The sequence below is a fragment of the Rana temporaria genome, chromosome 1 (assembly GCF_905171775.1).
Source record: "Rana temporaria chromosome 1, aRanTem1.1, whole genome shotgun sequence".
NCBI lineage: Eukaryota > Metazoa > Chordata > Amphibia > Anura > Ranidae > Rana > Rana temporaria.
The window spans coordinates 660,965,830-660,987,763 of NC_053489.1; the positions used below are offsets into that span (position 1 = coordinate 660,965,830).

The following is a 21,934-nucleotide window of genomic DNA, read 5'->3' on the forward strand; positions in this document are numbered from 1 at the left end:
CAATGTCTTCACCTAAAACCTTGATGAAAGCACTTGGCAATAGGGTGCCCACGTGTCCCGGATTGCCCGGGACTGTCCTGCAATTAACATGTCTGTTCTTGGTCCCCGGGCACCTTCATTCCGGGACAATACAGTGCCCCAGAATGAAATAGAGGACACAGTCACCCCCTACTAACTAATAACTACATTTCCAGAACTGGTTGCTAGGGCCGGCGCTGCCTGGCATCTTGCAACCAGTGACAATTTAGTCTCAGACAGTGAGGCCTGGAGCGAGGCCTGTGCCTAGTGCAGTGCTGCTGTCCCCACCCACCTCGGCAAGCAGAAGGGACTGGTGTGATCTTCACTCTCCTGATATCGACGCCACTCCTTTCCTTCTATGTACAGGGCTCATGCAGAGGGTGTGACAGCAGCACTGCATCTGGAGGCAGGCTATGCGTGGCAAGTGGCACTGCATCTGGTGGCAAGTGGCTTATTCAGATGACAAATAACCCGCCACCAAATTCCCCATCAACCCGAGACTACATTACCCCCCCGCCCCCCTCATCTTTTTTTGGGGAAGGTCCCTGAATGGAAGTTTGGAAATGTGATCACCCTACTTGGCAACCCGTTTATAACACTTGGTTGTTGGTAAGAGGTTTTAAAGAAGTTATCTCAAACTTTTAGGTATTTAGAGAAAATAATAATGTAGCACTACCCCCGCAGGAGCTGCTGGTTTAGATTTGGGCCTGCTGTTACCTTACTGTTCACCACACTCGTCCTAGGGGTCCTTTTTCGAAGAGTTACAAATGTCAGCACCAACACTTGGTTTCTTTTTCTTCAAGGGTTTTATTAAACAAGTCCTGTCAGAGGGGTGAAGGGTTAGGGGGAGATTCAGGTACCTTGCTTTGTGGCTCACGGGTGCGATCTTGGATCCAGAGGACAAACCGTTTCCACACTGGATTCAGCAACCACTGGATAGGCCTCTCTCACTGACCTAGCAGCCGGTGCGAAGCTCGTTCACAAGTCTCTGCCACAGACTTGATGAGTGCCGTCGAGTCGTTACACGGTCCTCTGCCACAGGATCATGTAACCACACACACACACACTTTGCAAAGTTCCAAAGAAATTACACAGCTCACGGTGCCAGAATCTTTCAGCCAGTCTGCAGCACGGTGAGGTAAATTGACCAAGATGTGTCCTCCAATTGAGTCCCCAATTGTTCGGCTTCTTCCAGCAGGCAAGACAGCACATGACCACCCCTGGACCAGTAGGCCCCAGAATTTCCTGGGCCTACTCTCAGTAGCGGAGCCTCGGGCCAGCAGTCCCAGAGGCCAAAATACTGCTAACACATCCCTGAGGCCAGGAGGGCCATCAGGTCAGGATCGGAAGACCCCGCCAGAACGGTGTCTGTCCCTTAAGTACCCCTCCCCAGAATGCACAGCTGTGGAGACCACGCCCACTGGGCTGCTTCTGGGAAAGAGGCACGCAATACACCCAGCCCATTGCATTTCCAACCTTGACTCCTGGTGACAGCGACACCCACAGTCAAGTGGAAGATGCGCAACGCAGCTAAACTGGAACAGAAACCCATAATTTGACATAATATTCTGAGCTAAACTACAGCTCAGATAACTAAATTTACAAATAGCGCCTACTCGACAGGAGCAGGGCACTACAATAACATATCATATGTTATTTACAGTATGATGTAGCAACTCCCTGGCCGGGGACAGAAATACCTTCCTCCCCCAGCGCAGGGCCAGGTTGACATTAGCTCAGGGTTAATCCATGGCCACAGTGGAGAGTTACAATAACAAAGGGCGCCAGTCACTTTGGTCATTTCCAGGTGTTTATTGCTCCGACTCACAAGAAGAGAGAGTTAGGGCTTCAAATATCTCCAGAAACACTGGTTCCAGACTCCGCTACACTTCTTCTCCTTCCAAGGGAGTACCAGGATTCTAAATTTACTAGTCAACTCTTCTTATGGCAGGGTGGCTGTAATAACAAAAACATTTGGTCTGCCCCCCTGACTGTACGTCCCTTGTAGACAGCTGTCATCACATACCAGAAAGTGCCTAAACAAGGTCCTTCATGGTCCAAATTTGGGGCTCCTATCATCTATGGTTCCAGAGATACGGGCTCCTTGCCCAGCCTGTCAGAAGCTACATACAGAGCGGCCAGTTTAAAGCGGAGGTTCACCAACAAAAAAGTGTTTTAACATTACATTCAGCCGAGTTGTCCTAATGACAATCTGCTGTTTTTTTTTTATTTTATCCCCGTACATACCGTATTTTCACCGCCGCTTCCGGGTATGTCTTCTGCGGGACTGGGCGTTCCTAATTGATTGACAAGCTTCCGACCGTCGCATACTGCGCGTCACGAGTTGCCGAAAGAAGCCGAGCATTGGTGCGCAGGCGCCGTATAGAGCCGACTCGGCAACTCGTGACGCGATGTATGCGCCGGTCGGAAGCCTGTCAATCAATTAGGAACGCCCAGTCCCGCAGAAGACATACCCGGAAGCGGCGGTGAAAATACGGTATGTACGGGGATAAAATAAAAAAAAAACAGCCGATTGTCATTAGGACAACTCGGCTGAATGTAATGTTAAAAAAAATTTTTTGGGTGAACCCCCCACTTTAAATACAAGCTGGCACACTCTGTTTGCAGCAGACTGAGAGGATGAGCTCACAGTGCCTCTCTTCATTTCTTCATTGTCAGAGGCACTGAGCTCAATGGACAGCTTGGAGCCTTGGACCAATGGTAAAGTCCCATTGGCTCCAGTTGTCCAATAAAAATGCTGCAGTGGAGGCACACCTCTCACTGCAGTGTCATAGAAGGGGGAATGTCTCTAAAAGACAAATGCTCCCTTTCAGCCCAGCCCTCTTAAAGCGGGGTTCCACCCACGATTTTTTTTTTTAAAGTCAGCAGCTACAAACTACACTGTAGCTGTTGACTTTTAATAAGAACACTTACCTGTCCTACTCGCCCGCGATGTCAGCTGCCCCGAGTCCGATCCCTCGATGCTAGCCGCTCCCGGCGCCGCCATCCTCAGTAAGGGAAACAGGCAGAAAAGCTGTGCGGCTTCACTGCCTGTTTCCTACTGCGCATGTTCGAGCTGTGCGGCTCTTTGTGAATGGGCCGGCTGCTCTCTGGGATACACGCAGTTCCCAGAAGGCAGCGCGCCCCATTCACAGGAAGACACCGCATGAGGACAGAGGAAGAAGCGGACGATGAAGAGGCAGTTTACGGACTTCTGCTAACAACCGCTATTTCTGGTAAGTATAAAAAAATATATACAATTTTGCCCTAAAAAAAATGTTCAGGGTGGAACTCCACTTTAACTACAAGGAAATACATAGGTTTATGGGTATAAGATTTACCCACAATCCCATGTTTTTCTCACACAGTTAAGAGGAAGAATGAGCTGCTGAAAAGGTACAAGCTAAATCATATATTATTATGCTACATGTTATAACATAATAATTTATCTATTTACTATGAAATTACTGGTTGGAAGTAGGGGTGCAACGGATCAAAAAACTCACGGATCGGATCGATCCTCGGATCAGGAGTCACGGATCGGATCATTTTCGGATGAGCAAAAAAAAAAGGGTCCGTTTTCATTGGTCCAAAAAAAAAAAAAAATATATATATATATATATATATATATATATATATATATATACACATACATACATACATACATACATATATATATATATATTTTTTTTTTCTGTAAAAACATCAAGATTGTACTTTTAACAAGTCCCAAACAGCCTCACCTGCTTCCTCTTTATTCCACCCCTGAATTGTGCTCTCCCCCCCCCCCTCCTCTCACACCAGTGCTCTTCACTGCTAACATTCCCTCTCCAAGTCTGCTTGCCAGAGCCCAGTGCACAGCGCGACACGCCTCCCCGGGGAGGCAGGGAGGCGTGTTACGCTGGGCCCAGACTGGGTGGAGCAAGATGGCCGCCGCTCCGGAGCTAGGCCGAAGCCGGGGACTTTCCTAGGCCTAGGCTCCGGAGCGCTCCGCGGATCGCGGGGTGTGCCGATCCAAACGGGGTGGCCCGTTCGGATCACGGATCGGTGACGATCCGTTGCACCCCTAGTTGGAAGTTATAACTTCAAACTTCAGTAATTTGTCCGTTAAGCCACCTGCTTGAGTGCAGTTTCTAAAATTATAGTAAATTACCATAAAAACAATATATAATAATTATTTGTATATGACTTACTTATGGTAATTAACCTCTTGCCACCCATGTCAATTCTGATACTTCTCTCCGTAAAAATCTTTTTTTTTTTTTGCTAGAAAATTACTCAGAACCCCCAAACATTATATATATTGTTTTAGCAGACACCCTAGGGAATAAAATAGTGGTCGTTCCAACTTTTTATGTTACACGGTATTTGCGCAGCAATTTTTCAAATGCATTTTTTTAAAAAACACTATTTCATGAATAAAAAACAAAACACTAAAGTTAGCCGGATTTTTTTTTTTTTTTTGTATAATGTGAATGATGATGTTATACCAAGTAAATAGATACCTAATAGGGATGTCCCGATACCGATACTAGTATCGGTATCGATACCGAGCATTTCCCCAAGTACTTGTACTCGGGGAAAATGCTCCGATGCTTCACCTGATACTTGGGCAGTCAGGGGTAATCGGTGCGGCAGGGGAGTTACAAGCACTGATCTGCCCCCTTTTCAGCTGTTTCAGTGAAAGTTATACAGCGGTGATCGGTGCTTGTAACTTCCCCCAAAGCCGCACCGATCACCGCTGACTGTCCCTGTTCTGTCCCGCTCCGTGCAGCTCTCCCCCCTCCATGAGGCTCTCCCCCTCCGTGAAGCTCTCCCCCTCCGTGAAGCTCTCCCCCTCCGTGAAGCTCTCCCCCTCCGTGTAGCTCTCCCCCTCCGTGTAGCTCTCCTCCTGCGTGTAGCTCTCCTCCTGCGTGTAGCTCTCCCCCTCCGTGTAGCTTTCCCCCTCCGTGTAGCTTTCCCCCTCCGTGTAGCTCTCCCCCTCCGTGTAGCTCTCCCCCTCCGTGTAGCTCTCCCCCTCCGTGTAGCTCTCCCCCTCTGTGTAGCTTTCCCCCTCCGTGTAGCTTTCCCCCCTCAATTTGTCAGGATGGAGAGCGGAGGTAGGAGCCGCTAAACCCAGCTCCTACCTTTTCAGAATGAACAGAGTCGGTAATCATTTTAGCTGAGGCTGCAGAGAAAGGGACTGGGGAATCTGTGTCCCTAGTCCCTTTCTCTGTCTCAAAGGGGAGATGTCAGGGGTCTGTTAAGACCCCTGATATCTCACCAAAGCCCCCCCAACAGACCACATAAAAAAAATTGCAATAAATCATTTTTAAAAAATAAAATAAAAACGTAAATAAAAAAAAAACACACTGACAATCCACCCTCCTACCCCCCCCCCCCCCCCCCAAAAAAAGAAAAAAAAAGAAAGCACTGTAAAAAAAAAAAAAATGGCACATGACATTAAAAAAAAAGTATCGGTATTCGGTATCGGCGAGTACTTTAAAAAAAAGTATCAGTACTTGTACTCGGTCTCAAAAAAGTGGTATCGGGACAACCCTAATACCTAACATGTCACGCTTTAAAAATTGCGCACACTTGTGGAATGGCGCCAAACTTCAGTACTTAAAGGGGTTGTAAAGGTACAATTTTTTCCCCTAAATAGCTTCCTTTACCTTAGTGCAGTCCTCCTTCACTTACCTCATCCTTCCATTTTACTTTTAAATGTCCTTATTTCTTCTGAGAAATCCTCACTTCCTGTTCTTCTGCCTGTAACTCCACACAGTAATGCAATTTAAAAGCAAAATGGAAGGATGAGGTAAGTGAAGGAGGACTGCACTAAGGTAAAGGAAGATATTTAGGGAAAAAAAAAATTGTACCTTTACGAATCTCCATAGACAACAGAGGAGTTACAGAGGAGGTCTAGTGCTAGAATTATTGTTCTCGCTCTAACGTTCGTGGCGTAGGTAACCTGTGTGTATTTGGCTCTGATACTCGCCAGCCACTGACCTCGCCGCACGTCCCTGCTGTCTACCAACTGCGCTTCTATGCTGTCGCCGTCCTGGCAGAGACAAGCAGACAGGCATTGCTCAGCCATGGTTCACTGATGTCCCTCTATCAGATAGCCAATTCAGAGCAATGATGTGCAGCTGACGCAGGAGCTATTATATGTAGACAGGAAGTGGCTGAAAGAGGCTGTGGGAGGTCAGCAGCACTGAGATACAACAAAGAATAAAAAACAATATTTTATGGAAAAAACAGCAATTGCTTATAATACACAGTACACAAACCAAACTAAGGGGTGTAAAAAAAATAAAAAATCATATAGCTATTTTTCCAATGTAATTACTGTGCCAATGGGTCTAAATGGGATGTTCTCTTCTATTTTCTCCACAGGTTGAATGTCATAGATTCATAAAAAATAGAGTGGTTTGGGAAATACCTAAATGGTGCACAATGCGGATCCTTTCCTATAATCCACCGCTCCACCTAGTGGCAATAATGTAGTATTTTCTTGAAACTCCATTTTTTTTTAAATAAAAAAACATTTAGGGCCGGATTCACATACATCGGCGCATATATATGCCGCCGTAGTGTATCTCTTTAACGCTACGCCGACGCAACGCAGAGAGGCAAGCATGGAATTCACAAAGCAAATGTTCCCAACGTTGCGCCGCGTAACGTAAATTTGTGGGCGTAAGCCAGCCTAATTCAAAGTAGGTGGAAGTGAGCGTGATCCATTTAAATGAAGCATGACCCCATGCAAATGATGGGCCAAACGAACGGCGCATGCTCCGTCCCGTGGACGCATTCCCAGTGTGCATGCTCAGAATCACGTCGAAAATACTCCCTTAGATACGTCGAATCACTGCCTACGACGTGAACGTAACCTACGCCCAGCCCTAGACACGTACTACGTAAACGACGTAAAATACGACGGCTGTTCCCTAGTCCATACCTTTGCATGAGTTGCGCCTCATAGATGGGGAATAACTTTATGCCGGACGTACGACCTACATAAACCGCGTATATTAATGCGCTGGGCGCAAGTACGTTCGTGAATCGGCGTATCTCACTCATTTGCATATTCAAATCGTAAATCAATGGGAGCGCCCCTTGCAGCCAGCGTAAATATGCGCCCACGATACGACGGCGTAGGAAACTTACGTCGGTCGGATGAAGCCTATTTACAGGCGTATCTTGCTTTCAAAGTCAGGCGCATAGATACGACGGCGCATATGTTCACTTACGCGGCGTATCTCGAGATACGTCGGCGTAAGTGCTACGTGAATCCGGGCCTTAATCTGTAGAGGAAATAGAAGATAAACATTTGATTTTGCATGAACAGCAACCCCCCCAGCCCTGCCTGCCTTATCGTCACCGCACCCAATCAACAATAAAATATATTCCTCCTACCTCCTCCGCCATGGCTTTCAATCTCTGCAGCCAATCCTCAGCTTGCTCCAGGACATCTGGAAGCTCACACTCCTCGTATTTCGCCTTGGAAGCCGCCATGATGATCTGATTCAGAGTGATCTTCCGGAATTTGAAAAGATACAGATCCAGGTGCGTGGTTCCCGACATTGATGGAATGTCAGGTAGTGGATGGCTGCAGATATAGAAGAACAGCTCTTATGTCAAAGCATGTGACTGGATAGGACAGGTGAGAAAAGTATCACTACTATTGCAATTATTCCGGACAACTTCAAAGCCCAACTTCAGGAAGATAAAAAATATTCAAGTATATGCAGCTCTATTAATACATCCTTAACCACTTAAGGACCAAGCCTGTTTTTCAGACTCGGTGTTTACAAGTTAAAAACGTTTTTTTTTTGCAAGAAAATTACTTAGAACCCCCAAACATTATACATTTTTTTCTAACACCCTAGAGAATAAAATGACGGTCATTGCAATACTTCATGTCACAATAAATGTATTTGCACAGCGGTCTTACAAGCGCATTTTTTGGGGGAAAAAATAAAAATAAGACAACAGTAAAGTTAGCCCAATTTTTTTTATATTGTGAAAGATAATGTTACGCCAAGTAAATTTGATACCCAACATGTCACGCTTCAAACTTGCGCCCGCTCGTGGAATGGCGTCAAACTTTTACCCTTTAAAATCTCAATAGGCGACGTTTAAAAACTCCTACAGGTTGCATGTTTTGAGTTACAGAGGAGGTCTAGGGCTAGAATTATTGCTCTCGCTCTAACGATCGCAGTGATACCTCACATGTGTGGTTTGAACACTGTTTTCATATGCGGGCGCTGCTCAAGTATGCATTCGCTTCTGCGCGTGAGCTCGTCGGGACGGGGTGCTTTAAAAAAATATTTTTTATTATTATTTATTTTACTTTATTTTCTTGATTAAAAAAATAAAAAAATAGGGTCACTTTTATTCCTATTACAAGGAAAGTAAACATTCCTTGTAATCAAAAAAAAAAGACAGGTCCTCTTAAATATGAGATCTGGGGTCAAAAAGACCTCACATTTCATATTTGGACTTATAAGCAATAAAAAAAAAAATTGTCATTTGAAAAAATGACAAAAAAATTGCACTTTAACCACTTAAGCCCCGTCACATTATGCAGGTAAAGGACCAGGCCCCTTTTTGCGATTCGGCACTGCGTCGCTTTAACTGACAATTGCGCGGTCGTGCGACGTGGCTCCCAAACAAAATTGACGTCCTTTTTTTCCCACAAATAGAGCTTTCTTTTGATGGTATTTGATCACCTCTGCGGTTATTTTTTGCGCTATAAACAAAAATGGTAAAAGAAAAAATCGCAATAAGTGTTTATTGATTGGTTTGCGCAAACATTATAGCGTTTACAAAATAGGGGATATTTTTATGGCATTTTTATTAATAACAACCCCTCTCCCGCCGTCGATAACGGTGATCTTGCGGCGAATCCACCGCAGAGACCACCATTATCGTAAACCGGACCACTTACTGAAAAGATGGATACCTCGGTATTGGTAGCAGCTGCTGCTGTTACCGAGATATCCATCTTTAAAGTGCTGACGTATATATACAGTCGGCGGTTGTCAAGTGGTTAAAGTGTCACTAAACCCAGGACCCTGCATTCACTATATCTGATGTCCCACAATACACAGAATATGGAAATGCAATTATATTAGTAAATATAAACTGCTGAATATGTTTTACCCTTATCTCATCAGTAGTATACTGTATAGAAATCATGTGACTTCTATTAGTATCCAGCCGAGCACTGGTTAAAGCTTGTGGGAGGAGTTTTCATTCTCCTCTGACTGTCCCACACAAAAAAAACCTGTAACAATACACAGCAAACTGAGCATGTACAGAATGGCTCCTGGGGCTCTGTTCTATCAGCAGGTGGATTGGGGACAATGGAAGAAGGGGAGAATCAGAGAAGACAGACTTTACGCACTGCACAGGATTGACCCCTCCACAGTGAGTATAACAAGCATGCTTTGCTGCATATACAGGTAAATAGAAGAAAAATCAGCGCAATAAAAAGATAGAACACAAACAGCAGCTGTACACTGGGATTCAATTAAAAAAATTCCTGAGAGTATATTTTTTAAAAGATAGTGCAGCGCTAAAACAAAGTCCGAATAAAAGTCATCCAGGTGATCCTTTTAAAAGTGACTGGTAATAAAAAACATGCAGGTGATGTAGCGTGGGATAGCAGGAGACCTCTACCAACAATAGCAATGGCCGCTCACCTCACAGATATTAAAATACGCTTTCCCACAAGGGTGTATCCAAGGCACATCTCCAGCACAGACCAAGCAGGGGAATGAGTATCTCTCAGGACAGGTCAACATAGATGGCAAGCATTGAATCTTCCTGGTCGGAGCTCGGCGCCGCCTGATGACGTCACATGACGTCACACCGGGAGTCGCAACCACTCGGGATTGTGGGCGGGGTTCAGCGCCGTTTCCTAGAGAGTCATGTGACGTGCAGAAGAGCCGCAACTGGGAAGGTTGTCACCAACTTGGTGACAACCTTCCCAGTTGCGGCTCTTCTGCACGTCACGTGACTCTCTAGAAAATGGCGCTGAACCCCGCCCACACTCCCGAGTGGTTGCGACTCCCGGTGTGACGTCATCAGGCGGCGCCGAGCTCCGACCAGGAAGATTCCATGCTTGCCATCTATGTTGACCTGTCCTGAGAGATACTCATTCCCCTGCTTGGTCTGTGCTGGAGATGTGCCTTGGATACACCCTTGTGGGAAAGCGTATTTTAATATCTGTGAGGTGAGCGGCCATTGCTATTGTTGGTGGAGGTCTCCTGCTATCCCACGCTACATCACCTGCATGTTTTTTATTACCAGTCACTTTTAAAAGGATCACCTGGATGACTTTTATTTGGACTTTGTTTTAGCGCTGCACTATCTTACTGCATATACAGACTGACTATACAGACTGATATTACTGTTGTGGGTTTAAAAACACTTTAAAGGGACACTAAATCCTAATTTTATAACAAACGTGTCATACTTGCCTCCACTGTGCAGTTCGTTTTGCACAGAGTGGCCCCGATCCACCTGTTCTGGGGTCCCACGGTGGCTGTCTCGGCTCCTCACCGCAAGAGCTAACCGCCTTCGGAAAGCTCTCTCCCGAGGGAGATACCTTGCGGACACGCTCCTGTGTTATACACTCGGCGTGCAGAGAGTGCAAGGGGTTGTAAAGGTACAATTTTTTCCCCCTAAATAGCTTCCTTTACCTTAGTGCAGTCCTCCTTCACTTACCTCATCCTTCCATTTTGCTTTTAAATGTCCTTATTTCTTCTGAGAAATCCTCACTTCCTGTTCTTCTGTCTGTAACTCCACACAGTAATGCAAGGCTTTCTCCCTGGTGTGGAATATCATGCTCGCCCCCTCCCTTGGACTACAGGAGAGTCAGGACGCCCACTAACACACAGCTCCTTTCACTATCTGCAATGTAGAGAGCGTCCTGACTCTCCAGTAGTCCAAGGGAGGGGGCGAGCATGACACTCCACACCAGGGAGAAAGCCTTGCATTACTGTGTGGAGTTACAGACAGAAGAACAGGAAGTGAGGATTTCTCAGAAGAAATAAGGCTGCAAGGCTATATGCAGCTTTGAATGGTGGGGGTTGGATTGGGCTTTCAGCGGGTCAATTTTCCCCCATAACCTCTGTCAGTGGGATTTACCTTCAGGATGGATTTTTGGGGCATCAAAGACCCTGCCAATGACATGAGCCGTGTGGTCCCATCATACAGTATATTGGGATGGGGCAAACTGCCACCTCGCAATGTCAGCCCTAGCAGTTTTTTATTTATTATATCATTTTTTTTTCTTCTACCTTTTGGTATGTTGTATATTGGAAAAAAATGTCCAAAAAAATGTAAAAAAAACCAAAAAAAAACCTGAGGCGTCTCCCCACCCAAACTTACCCACAATCACTGATGACGCCCTCGAGCATACGATTCATTACATCAGCCGGTTCTTCCTGGAAATTCTCCGTCTTTCGTGTCATCTTCAGCAGTTCCAGGTTCTTCTCCTAAAGAAGCAGCAATGGAAACAACATGATTTTTAATTTTTTTTAGTGTCTCACTATTTTATTTTTTTACATTGCTATTAACAACACACCTAAATGCAGAGTGATACATGCAGAGAACAAAATAGATTTGGTCAGTATGTATCAAGGGACGAATGCTTGGAAAGTGGACTGCCTGCTTTCTGATCATTAAACGTACACCGCCCTAAACATTAGTGGCACTTCAGACTCTCATAAAGATTTACCAGCTTGCCAGCACCTGTGCCCTCTGTTCATAGGTAAATGGTGGAGTTTAAAGCACTGGGGTTAAATGCCCTTGTTTGTCTCGTAATCCTCTAGCGTTCCAAGTTAAGAATTTCAGAGTTGCCATGGTAGAGTGTGATGTAAATAATAGAGGAGTTTGACTATGTAGTACTATAATGTCACGCAAGAGGGGGTCATCCCCCAACACATGTGGGCAAGCCAGATAGAAAAGTATGTAGAAATATACTGAATAGGGTTGTCCCGATACCGATACTATATCGGTATTGGGGAAAAATGCTCCTGATGCCTTAGCCGATACCTGGGATGGGAAAAAAGGCGGTGTGCAACAGGAAGTTAGTGGGCAGAGCGGAGGGCAGAGTTGAGGGTGGAGCGGAGAGCAAGTCCTCAAGCAGGTAAGCTGGCAGGGGTGCAGATTGCAGGGCGCAGCCGCATCATCCATCGGTATGGGCGACCGGAGCCGTCACATACGGTAATGGAAGTGACGCTCCGTGTTGCTTGAAAATCCCGACACCCATCCTGGTACACCCTGCACTGGGCCACAGTATGCCAGCAGCGGACATCTTGTTACACCCAGCCCATATAGTTTGGGCTGGGTGTAACAAGATGGCCGCTGCTGCTTTTATGCGGCTGAGTGCAAGGAGTACCAAGATTGGCGTCACAGGCAGCCTTCCCTAATGGCATTTCAGTGCCTGCCCATCAGTGCCCATAAATGTCACTCATTAGTGCCCAATGCCCATAAGTGCCATATATCAGTGTCAGCCACCTGTCAGTGCCATCTATCAGTGCCATCTGTCAAAGCCAGCCGTCAGTCCCTGCCATCTATCAGTGCTCATCAGTGCTTCATATCAGTGCCACCTAATCCTATCAGTGCCACCTAATCTGTATTGTGCTTTAAGAAACTGTCACATGACATTAAAAAAAGTATTGGTAATCGGTATCGGCGAGTACTTGAAAGAAAGTATCGGTACTTGTACTTGTCTTAAAAAAAGTGCTATCGGGACAACTCTAATACTGAACATTGCATTCGGTAAATGATAGCATTTGTACTTGGTGCATTGTACTTTTGATATAAAAATCCCCCCTCCCTCCCACCCAGCCCAACACCAACCGCAACTGGTGTAGGCATATTCCTATAACAAAACATTAACTTGCCTGTGAAGTGGATCAAACACTTCATTCAAGTAACACGGTAACAGAGAAAACCTGGATCTGGGCCTTGAGTGATAAAGGTTGGTGCGGTAATACAACCCTGGGATCAAACTTCACAGGACATATTGTAGTCAGGCTTGTGTGGAATGGCGGGGTAGCTATCTGGGTGAATCTATACCTAAAATCCAGGTCTCTTTGGTAGTGCAAGGGGGGCGAAACTTCACTGTATAAGTCTTGCATATTGTAAGACTTTTGTGACTCCTAGTAGTAGTTGTTCGTTTGTGGAGGGGAATGTCTATGCTGTGTTTGCGGCCTTTTGATACGTAGGCGTCTTTTGGCTTCTGTAAAACTTTGTCTGCACTTTTGTTCTTCAGTGGAAGAATCTGGGAAAATTACCACCTTGATGTTGCCAATGGGTATATTGCATTTCAATCGTGCCATGCGTAGTGCAGCAGTTTAGCAATAAACGTGCACAGAGAGGCGCCCTGTGGTGGCGGCTTGGCAGGCATGCAGTGCGCTCTTTCAACAGCAAACACAAACGTGTCTGAAAAGGCCTCTCTGCCATACGTGGGGATCAGCAATTGTTCTAGGAATGTAGTTGGGTCTTTCCCCTCAGTCCCTTCTGGCAGGCCAATAAAGCGAAGGTTGCACCTACGGAGTCTGTTCTCCATGTCATCTTGTTTTGCCAGTTGATTAATCTGGTACTTCATGCGTTCAGAGGAATTCTGTAATGGCGGGTTCGCATCCTCCACCTCCCCTATTCTGGTCTCCGAGGTCTTAACCCACTCCTTGAGCTTGTGCAGGTCCTGTCGGACTAGTACTAAATATAAGAGGGTTGTATGTGTGCAGCGGTGACAATCGGTAAGTTGTGGTGGGTGACAGCATGGGTAGTGAGGCATGAATCCACAGATCCCTCACTAACTAGCTTGTTAAGGTGCCTGGTGCTAAAGTAATCACTGCAGAGGACTGACTTTTCCTCTGCACTGGGCTCACAGTGGCCATCTTGGGGATGCCTTTATCTGATTGACAGAGAGCTTTTCCAAGATTTGGACTGCCATTTTGGACTCAGAGAGGCTACATATAGCTCCTGCTGGAGCATTTCGGTGCTGTAAGAGGTGTAAAGACAGGGATGGACACCTGCCAATCAGGGGAAGTTAGGCTTGGCTTGGGATCAGGCTCTGGAGTTGCAGAGATAGATTTGGGACAGTCCTCCAGACCTCCATGGAGACTACCTGGCATTAGGGAAGGACCTTGGTTACCCAGCTTGCTAACCGGATTGCCCCTTTATGCGCGTAGTTCTGCAAGCACAAAACTTATTCTGGGAGAACACATTCAGCAGGCACAAGGGTATCTGTTTAAAGAAGAAATTATCGAGCACCCTGCTGTGTGTAAGTATTTTACTATCCATAGTTCGGCTTTGGATAAGCGAATGCATTGTTGTAATTGCCGACAATTCATTCATAAACAATAAAATCAGAATGCCCACAAACTCACCAGGTTGTCGATGATATGGTGGATGATATTCTGGCTGTCAGTGCGGTGACTGATGTCCTCCCAGGATGATGACAAAACGACAACAGGCTTCACATTCCCCCAGGGCAGGTAATAGTACTGACAGCCTGAAGTATAAACCAAACAATTCCTATTAACAATTAATTCATTACTGCAATAAATGTGGAGAGAATTGTATAGTACTGCTTCTTAAACATGACGCTGCAGCCTTCTTTGTTCCAGTCCTCCAGCTAGCTACAGATCTCCTAACTCCTCGCAGTGTCTCCCAGCTTCCATAAAGGCACCCAACCTTCCATAGTGGCCAGCAGTGCCCCTAAACCTCTCAGAGTAACCCCAGGCCTCCTAAGAGCCAACAGTTTTCACAGTACCCACCCACATCCCACATTGTGCTTCCTAGCTTGCTGCAGAGCCTCCAGCCATCCACATTGACCCCAACAGTGTCCCTTCATCCCTAAAGTGCCCTCTGGTCATCCACATTGCCCCTGCAAAACCCCAATTCTTCTGGAGAGACCCCCAGCCCCCTCCAGAGACCCTCACCCCCACAGCTGCCTCCAACCCTATCCAGAAACCTCATCCTATTTAGGACCACCAAGTCTGCTGCAATGTCCCCTAATCCCCCCAGAACATTAATCTCCCCAAAGTGACACCCCAACCATAATTTCATTACATCTGGAGGGAGTCTATTCTACATGTTCATAGCTCTTACTGTGAAGAAACCTTTCCATATTTGGAGGTGAAATCTCTTTTCCTCTAGACATAAAATAAGTGCTGTTACTGACAGATCTCAAAGCAAGAAACTGCAGAAAATTCACAAAAAACAATGTTCTTAAAACTGTATACATTGAGGCATAATGGCAAACAAAATAGTGTTTTGGCTATGTAGCCCAGCAATGGCTCTTACCATCAAACACGGCTCCGCTGAACTGAGTGGTGGAGGCCAGAGGCAAGCAGGTGTTGTCATATTTATTGCCGTAGTTCCCAATGCTGACTTCAAACTGGATGGCATCATCCACGTCCTGCAGCATGGTTGCCGAGTAGAAGGCGGCAAAGAGGCAGTACTTCCGTCTCCGCAGATATCTCTGCAAAACCAGGACAATAGAGTCTGAAACAGTCATTGTCCATTTATGAGCTAAAGGGGGCCTCAAATGTGGCCCCTTACATCACCAAAGAGTCGCACATAATTTTCAATACATGTAATGCTTGAGAGGACTGTCAGAACCTGCAGACCTAATAGAGGACATGAGGGTCAGAGAGTGAGGAAAGGATACATTGTTGGCTGGGGATGTACTGCAGAAGACAATACGAAACGGGGAACATGTTACATGAGACTAGTAAAGATCAATCCTATTACCCCAATCAATGTTCTCACTACAGACTGCTGAGGTCCGAAGGCCACAAATCATATACCAAAGAGCCACATGCAGCCCTAGGGTTGCAGGTTGGGCACCAGTGGTCTAAAACCATTAGGGTGGGTTCACACTTGCAAATTAAATGCAGGATTTTCCCCCGCATCCAATTTGCATAGCAGGAGATTGTGACTGGCTCTCTATGGTGCCGCTTCACACATCTCCGCAGTGGCTCCGATACGAATTGCACAGGAGTCCTGTGTGTCGTTTGGTCCATTTCAGGTCCGAATTCAGCCAGAAATTCCGACTGAAATGGGACCTGAAACAATGAATGGAGACGCACCAGATTCCTACTGTGAGCCGCTCCATACTGCAGCGTGAACAGAGCCTTAAGGATTGCTCCGCATTGCATCTGTTCTCAGTTTTCCTATAGCCTTCACTATCTGGGTTGATCCTTCTGTGCTTGTAAGCATAACATTAATATTGACAACAAGAAGAAGACAGGTAATTGTTGCTTAGTGGTAGGGTAAGGCTGGTGACAAATCGCCATAAATGTGTGATTTAACCTGAAAGTCCAGTTGGGCTAATAAACCCATAACTGGACCAAAAGACTTATTTCTGCCCGGAGCCCTACTTTAAACAATGGTGCCAGGGATAATAAAATTATTATAATGCTATTTTACACATTATATAGATTTATGTAGCTTTTCATTCTGCCTTTGTAAAATTTCACAGTGAGGCTCGTACATACAACCTCCAACATCACTGTTAACCTCCCTGGCGGTATGATTCTTTCAGAAAAAACATGCTAAAAGCGGTACCATTATTTGCAAGGAAATTTGGCGTTTTATATTGTAGGTCTGTAATTTTTAGAAATAACTCACTTAAATCTGACCAAACAAGATTCTAATAGGCATCCCGTGTATTACATTTTTTTAAAAACAAAATTATAAATTATAATATAATAAATAATTATAAATAATTATAACAAATAATAATATAATTATAATAAAAATTATTCAATAATGTAATCAAATCAAAATCACTGAAATTTGCTCAGTTGCAGAATTGTCGCTGTCATTACTTTTATTTTTTTATGACGAATTTCCCCACAAATCGCTATCGCACAATTCTGCAAGTGATTATAATTTATTATCGCTGTTTTTTAGCTGATCTAAAACTATTTTTGACATAAAGGGACACTTTTGGTTGCTATGGACAATCTACAGTTTGCAGGGAGAAAAAAAGGTTTTTATTATATAAAATGACATGCAGGACACTGGGCAGACCACTAGGGACAGGGGGGGTGTGTTTTTTTTACATACAGTACTGTAATCTATAAGATTACAGTATACTGTGTGTATAGTGTTTGTTTACGTTTTTGAATTTGGCGCCGTTCTCCGTCCCCGTGCGTCGTAACGTCGCAGGGAACGGAGATCGGCGTCACACGGAGGCACTATGTGAATCGAGCGAGGTCCCGCTCGCTCACACAGCGCGGTGGCATCGCTGGATCCAGGGACAAGGTAAGTAAAAAGTGCCTGTGGATCTAGCGAGGCAAGCCCGTGACTGACACGGGGTTACCGATAGTAGCAAGAAAATCTAACCCTGTGTCAGTCTCGGGAAGACCGCCAGGGAGGTTAAGAAGGATCTCTGAAGAGATTGATAGACTGCATAAAAGAACCCAATAGGACCCCCTTTACCTCGTCTGTCATCTCTCCCACCTCTACCTAATGCCTTGTACACACGACCGTTTTTTCAGAGAAAACTGCCATTTTTTAGATTGGTCAGGAAAACCGCTCATGTGTATGCTCCATAGCAGTTTTCCCGATGAGAAAACTGCCCGCAAAAAAAAATTTAGAAGCATCTCTATTTTTCCCCGTCGTGTTTCCCGTCAGTCTTTTTCTAGTCGCGAAAACCGCTCGTGTGTATGCTTTTCCGAGGGGAAAAAAACGCCCATGCTCAGAATCAAGTATGAGATCGGAGCGCTCGTTCTGGTAAAACTAGCGTTCGTAATGGAGATAGCACATTCGTCACGCTGTAACAGACTGAAAAGCACGAATCGGCACTTACCTAACTTTCACTAACACGAGAATCAGCAAAAGTAGCCCAAAGGGTGACGCCATTTGAATGGAACTTCCCCTTTATAGTGCCGTCATACGTGTTGTAAGTCACCGCGCTTTGGTCGAGCGTTTTTTTTGCCTGAACGTGTGTATGCAAGGCAGGCTTGAGAGGAATCACGTCGGGAAAAACGTTGTTTTTTGGCATGTCTGAAAAACCGGTCGTGTGTACGAGGCATAAGACTTGTTTAACCACTTCCCGCCCAAGGACGTCATATGACGTCCTGGACTTTCAGTGGGGATATCTGAAAGATGCCTGCAGCTACAGGCATCATTCAGATATCCATCTCTTCAGCCAGCGAATCCCTGCACCATAAGAACGATCATAGCGGCGGTTTCGCCGCTTGATCGTTCTTATAGGCGGCGGGAGGGGACGCCCCCCCTCCCGCTGCCATCCGGTGCTTCTCCGGGCTCTCCTTTGCCATCGGAGACCCGGAGAAACGATCCGCCGGCGTCCGATGGAAACCATAGAGTAGACTGGTGACCAGATGGTCACCAGTCATCTCTATGATCGTCGGAGGCCTGGGCGCGATGTTATGACGTCACACCCGGGTCCCGGAATGTAAACACAGCCGCAATCGCGGCTGAAAGCATTAGATCGGTGAATTTTTTTTCACGATCTAATGCTTTCCAGCCTGGAGGAGAGATGTGGGGTCTTATTGACCCTGCATCTCTCCATAAAGAGGACCTGTCACAAACATTCCTATTACAAGGGATGTTTACATTCCTTGTAATAGGAATAAAAGTGATCAAAAAAAAAAATGACAAAAAAAAGTGTGAAAATAAAAGAAATCGAGTAAAATAAAAAATAAAATGATAAAAAAAAAAAACGTAAACGCCCCTATCCCCGGTAGCTCGTGTTTAGAAGCGAACACACACGTAAGTACCGCCCACATATGTAAACGCCGTTCAAACCACACATGTGAGGTATCGCTGCGTGCGTTAGAGTGCCAGCAACAATTCTAGCACTAGACCTACTCTGTAACTCTAAATTTGTAACTTGTAAAAAAAAAATAATCGACGCCTATGGAGATTTTTAAGTACTGACGTTTGGCGCCATTCCATGAGTGTGCGCAATTTTAAAGCGTGACATGTTAAGTATCAATTTACTCGGCGTAACTTCATCTTTCACATTATACAAAAAAATTGGGCTAACTTTACTGTTTTGTTATTTTTTAATTCACAAAACTGTTTTTTTCCCAAAAAAAAGGCGTTTGAAAAATTATTGCGCAAATACTGTGCGAGATAAAAAGTTGCAATGGCCGGCATTTTATTCCCTAGGGTGTCTGCTAAAAAAACATATATAGTGTTTTGGGGTTCTGAGTAATTTTCTAACAAAAAAAATATGATTTATGCATGTAGGAGAGAAGTGCCAAAATAGGTCCGGTATGGAAGTGGTTAAACAGGAAGAACACAAATAAGCCTCTTAACATAGAATTCCTGAGCTTGGAAAAAATATCTGTAACCTAATTAGGATCATTTATGTCTTCCTGACTACAGGGTGCTCCAGGCCTCCCAACATTCTCAAATAATATGGGCAACTATTTAGCAGGAAAATTTCGAAACTAACAGGCAGTCTTCATTCTTCTGCCCTCCTTCAGGCAGACCTGTCATTACCTCAACTCGTAGAAGGTCATCATTAGGAATGTCCTCCACCTTCTGCTCCGAGTGCTCCACCAACTTGCTTTCCAGTTCCAGCAGAATGCGCCCACGATACGCTACACCTTCTCCCTTCCAAAACAAAGAGAGGACATTTCAGAAGGAAAATACCAGTAAGGTAACAGAGGAAGGGGAGACAGATATGTGGTGACAGCTGACCTGAATAATTGATGTGGGACAGGCCAAATACCCAACCCAATGCAAAACAGTCTGTAGAATTAGAATCTTTATGGAATAATTTCCCAGCAGAAATAAATTCTAGTCTTGCATAAGAAAATGTATTTATAGGTAAAAGAACCTTAATGCAATACTAAATAAATATAAAGTGATCTTGCGCTATATTGTGTTATCACTACAGACACTAAAATACCCTCAAAAGAGTGTGTGGATAATTAAAGTATATACATAACACAAAAGCGTCATCAAGCAAAATGTGAAAATAATATAAAAGTCCAAAAGCAACAGCGAATGTATGTGGAACTCCTTCCAGTTAAGATCCAAATGAGTAATCAAGGAGAGGTATAAGAAAGATGTTATGGATAAATATTTAATCATGAAAAGAGTGGATCTGAGAGGGATAGGTGGATCCTTACAGATTCTTTGGGAAGTGTTATAAACAATGATCGATATCCTAAGAATGGTCTCGCAGAACTCTCACCTCATCAGATGAAAATAACTTGCATCTAAAGAAGTAACGTGACGTGACGTAACGTGTAGGGAGTGGCTAGAGGCTGACGCACACTGAAAGTGACGTAAGAAGGCGCTGAGTTCCCTGTATTTTGCTTGTTTTTCACTGTTTTTATGTGATGCCGCGTACACACCATCGTTTTCTGCGATGGAAAAAAACGTCATTTTCAAAAACGTCAATTTAATTGACCGTGTGTGGGCAAAAACGTCGTTTTATGTCTTCTAAAAAACGACAGAAAAAAATTGAAGCATGCTTCAATTTTATGTGTCGTTTTTGGCCGACGTCGTTTTCTGTGTTCTAAACATTGACCGTGTGTACGTAAAAACGTCGATTTAAGCCCGCGCATGCTCAGAAGCAAGTTAGGAGACTGCAGCGCTCATTCATGTAAAACGACTGTTCAGAATGGAATCAGCACATTCGTTAAGGTGTTTTTCAGCTTATAGACAAGAAAACGAAATTTAAAGCACAGTCACTGAAAATCACGAATCGTATCTCACCAAACTTTTACTAACACGCAGCAACACGATATCAGCAAAAGAGGCCGTCTTCCGCATGGAAACGACCCTTTATAGTGACGTCGTGCGTGATTGACGGAACTGCGCTGTGCTAGAGCGTTGTGAAAAAGCGATGGTGTGTATGCTACGTCGTTGTTCAAATTGAAGTTTGAAAAATGACGTTTTTTTAAAGCACATAAAGCGTCGCATTTTTCCATCGCAGAAAACGATGGTGTGTACGCGGCATAAGAGTCCACCAATTAAGTGCTTTTAATAAATTTACCCTTTATTATTAAACATACTGCACTGCTGAAGGCCTTTTTTCCTTTCCTTCCCCACTTTATATCCCACATATTTGAGTCAACTAGGAAAACTTTGTGGAAGGAAATTACGGCTTACAGGATTGGTACAAGATGACAGATATAGCTGCACCAGAGCCACAGAGGTCCAAATAGGATGTTGGGAGACTACTTTGCTTGAGGTTGAATCATATATCCATTCAATGCAAGCGAGGTGAGAGTTCTGAGAGACCATTCTTAGGATATCATTGTTTACCGATTTTTTGGGAAGTGTTATAAGGACTCACCTATCCCTCTCAGATCCACTCTTTTCATGATTATTTATCTATCACATCTTTCTTATACCTCACCTTTGTAGCACCCTGCTCCTGTTGGGCAGGTGCTACTTGTAAATTTAAGTAATCAGAGCTGTAGTTTAGCTCGGAATGATTATGTCAAATTATTGGTCTCTGTTCCAGTTCAGCTGCGTTGCACATTTTCCACTTGACTGTAGGTGTCGCTGTCACCAGCGGGCTGAGTGTATTGAGTGTTCTTTGCCCTGAAGCAACCCAGTGGGCGTGGTCCCAGTCGCTTTGCATTCTGGGAGACGGTACTTAACCACTTCCTTACTGGGCACTTAAACCCCTTCCTGACCAGAGGACTTTTTGCGATTCGGCACTGCGTCGCTTTAACTGACAATTGCGCGGTCGTGCGACGTGGCTCGAAAACAAAATTAACGTCCTTTTTTCCCCACAAATAGAGCTTTCTTTTGGTGGTATTTGATCACCTCTGCGGTTTTTATTTTTTGCGCTATAAACAAAAATAGAGCGACAATTTTGAAAAAAAAAAAAATATTTTTACTTGTTGCTATAATAAATAGCTCAATTTTTTTTTTTTACGTTTTTTTTTTATCCTCAGTCTAGGCC

The 21,934-nt window shown here is 44.7% G+C and overlaps 1 protein-coding gene across 6 annotated transcripts in view; it reads right to left on the bottom strand.

Annotated features, from left to right (window-relative positions):
- Positions 1-21,934, bottom strand: part of DYSF (dysferlin) — a 412,823-nt gene that overhangs the window by 124,975 nt on the left and 265,914 nt on the right. For all 6 annotated transcript variants that reach the window (XM_040335540.1, XM_040335536.1, XM_040335537.1 and 3 more), the window contains 5 exons: positions 19,507-19,620; positions 15,328-15,505; positions 14,409-14,533; positions 11,398-11,504; positions 7,414-7,606 (listed from right to left, as the gene is read on the bottom strand). In XM_040335540.1, the coding sequence (XP_040191474.1) occupies positions 7,414-7,606; positions 11,398-11,504; positions 14,409-14,533; positions 15,328-15,505; positions 19,507-19,620 (717 nt within the window). The remainder of the gene's footprint in view (positions 1-7,413; positions 7,607-11,397; positions 11,505-14,408; positions 14,534-15,327; positions 15,506-19,506; positions 19,621-21,934) is intronic.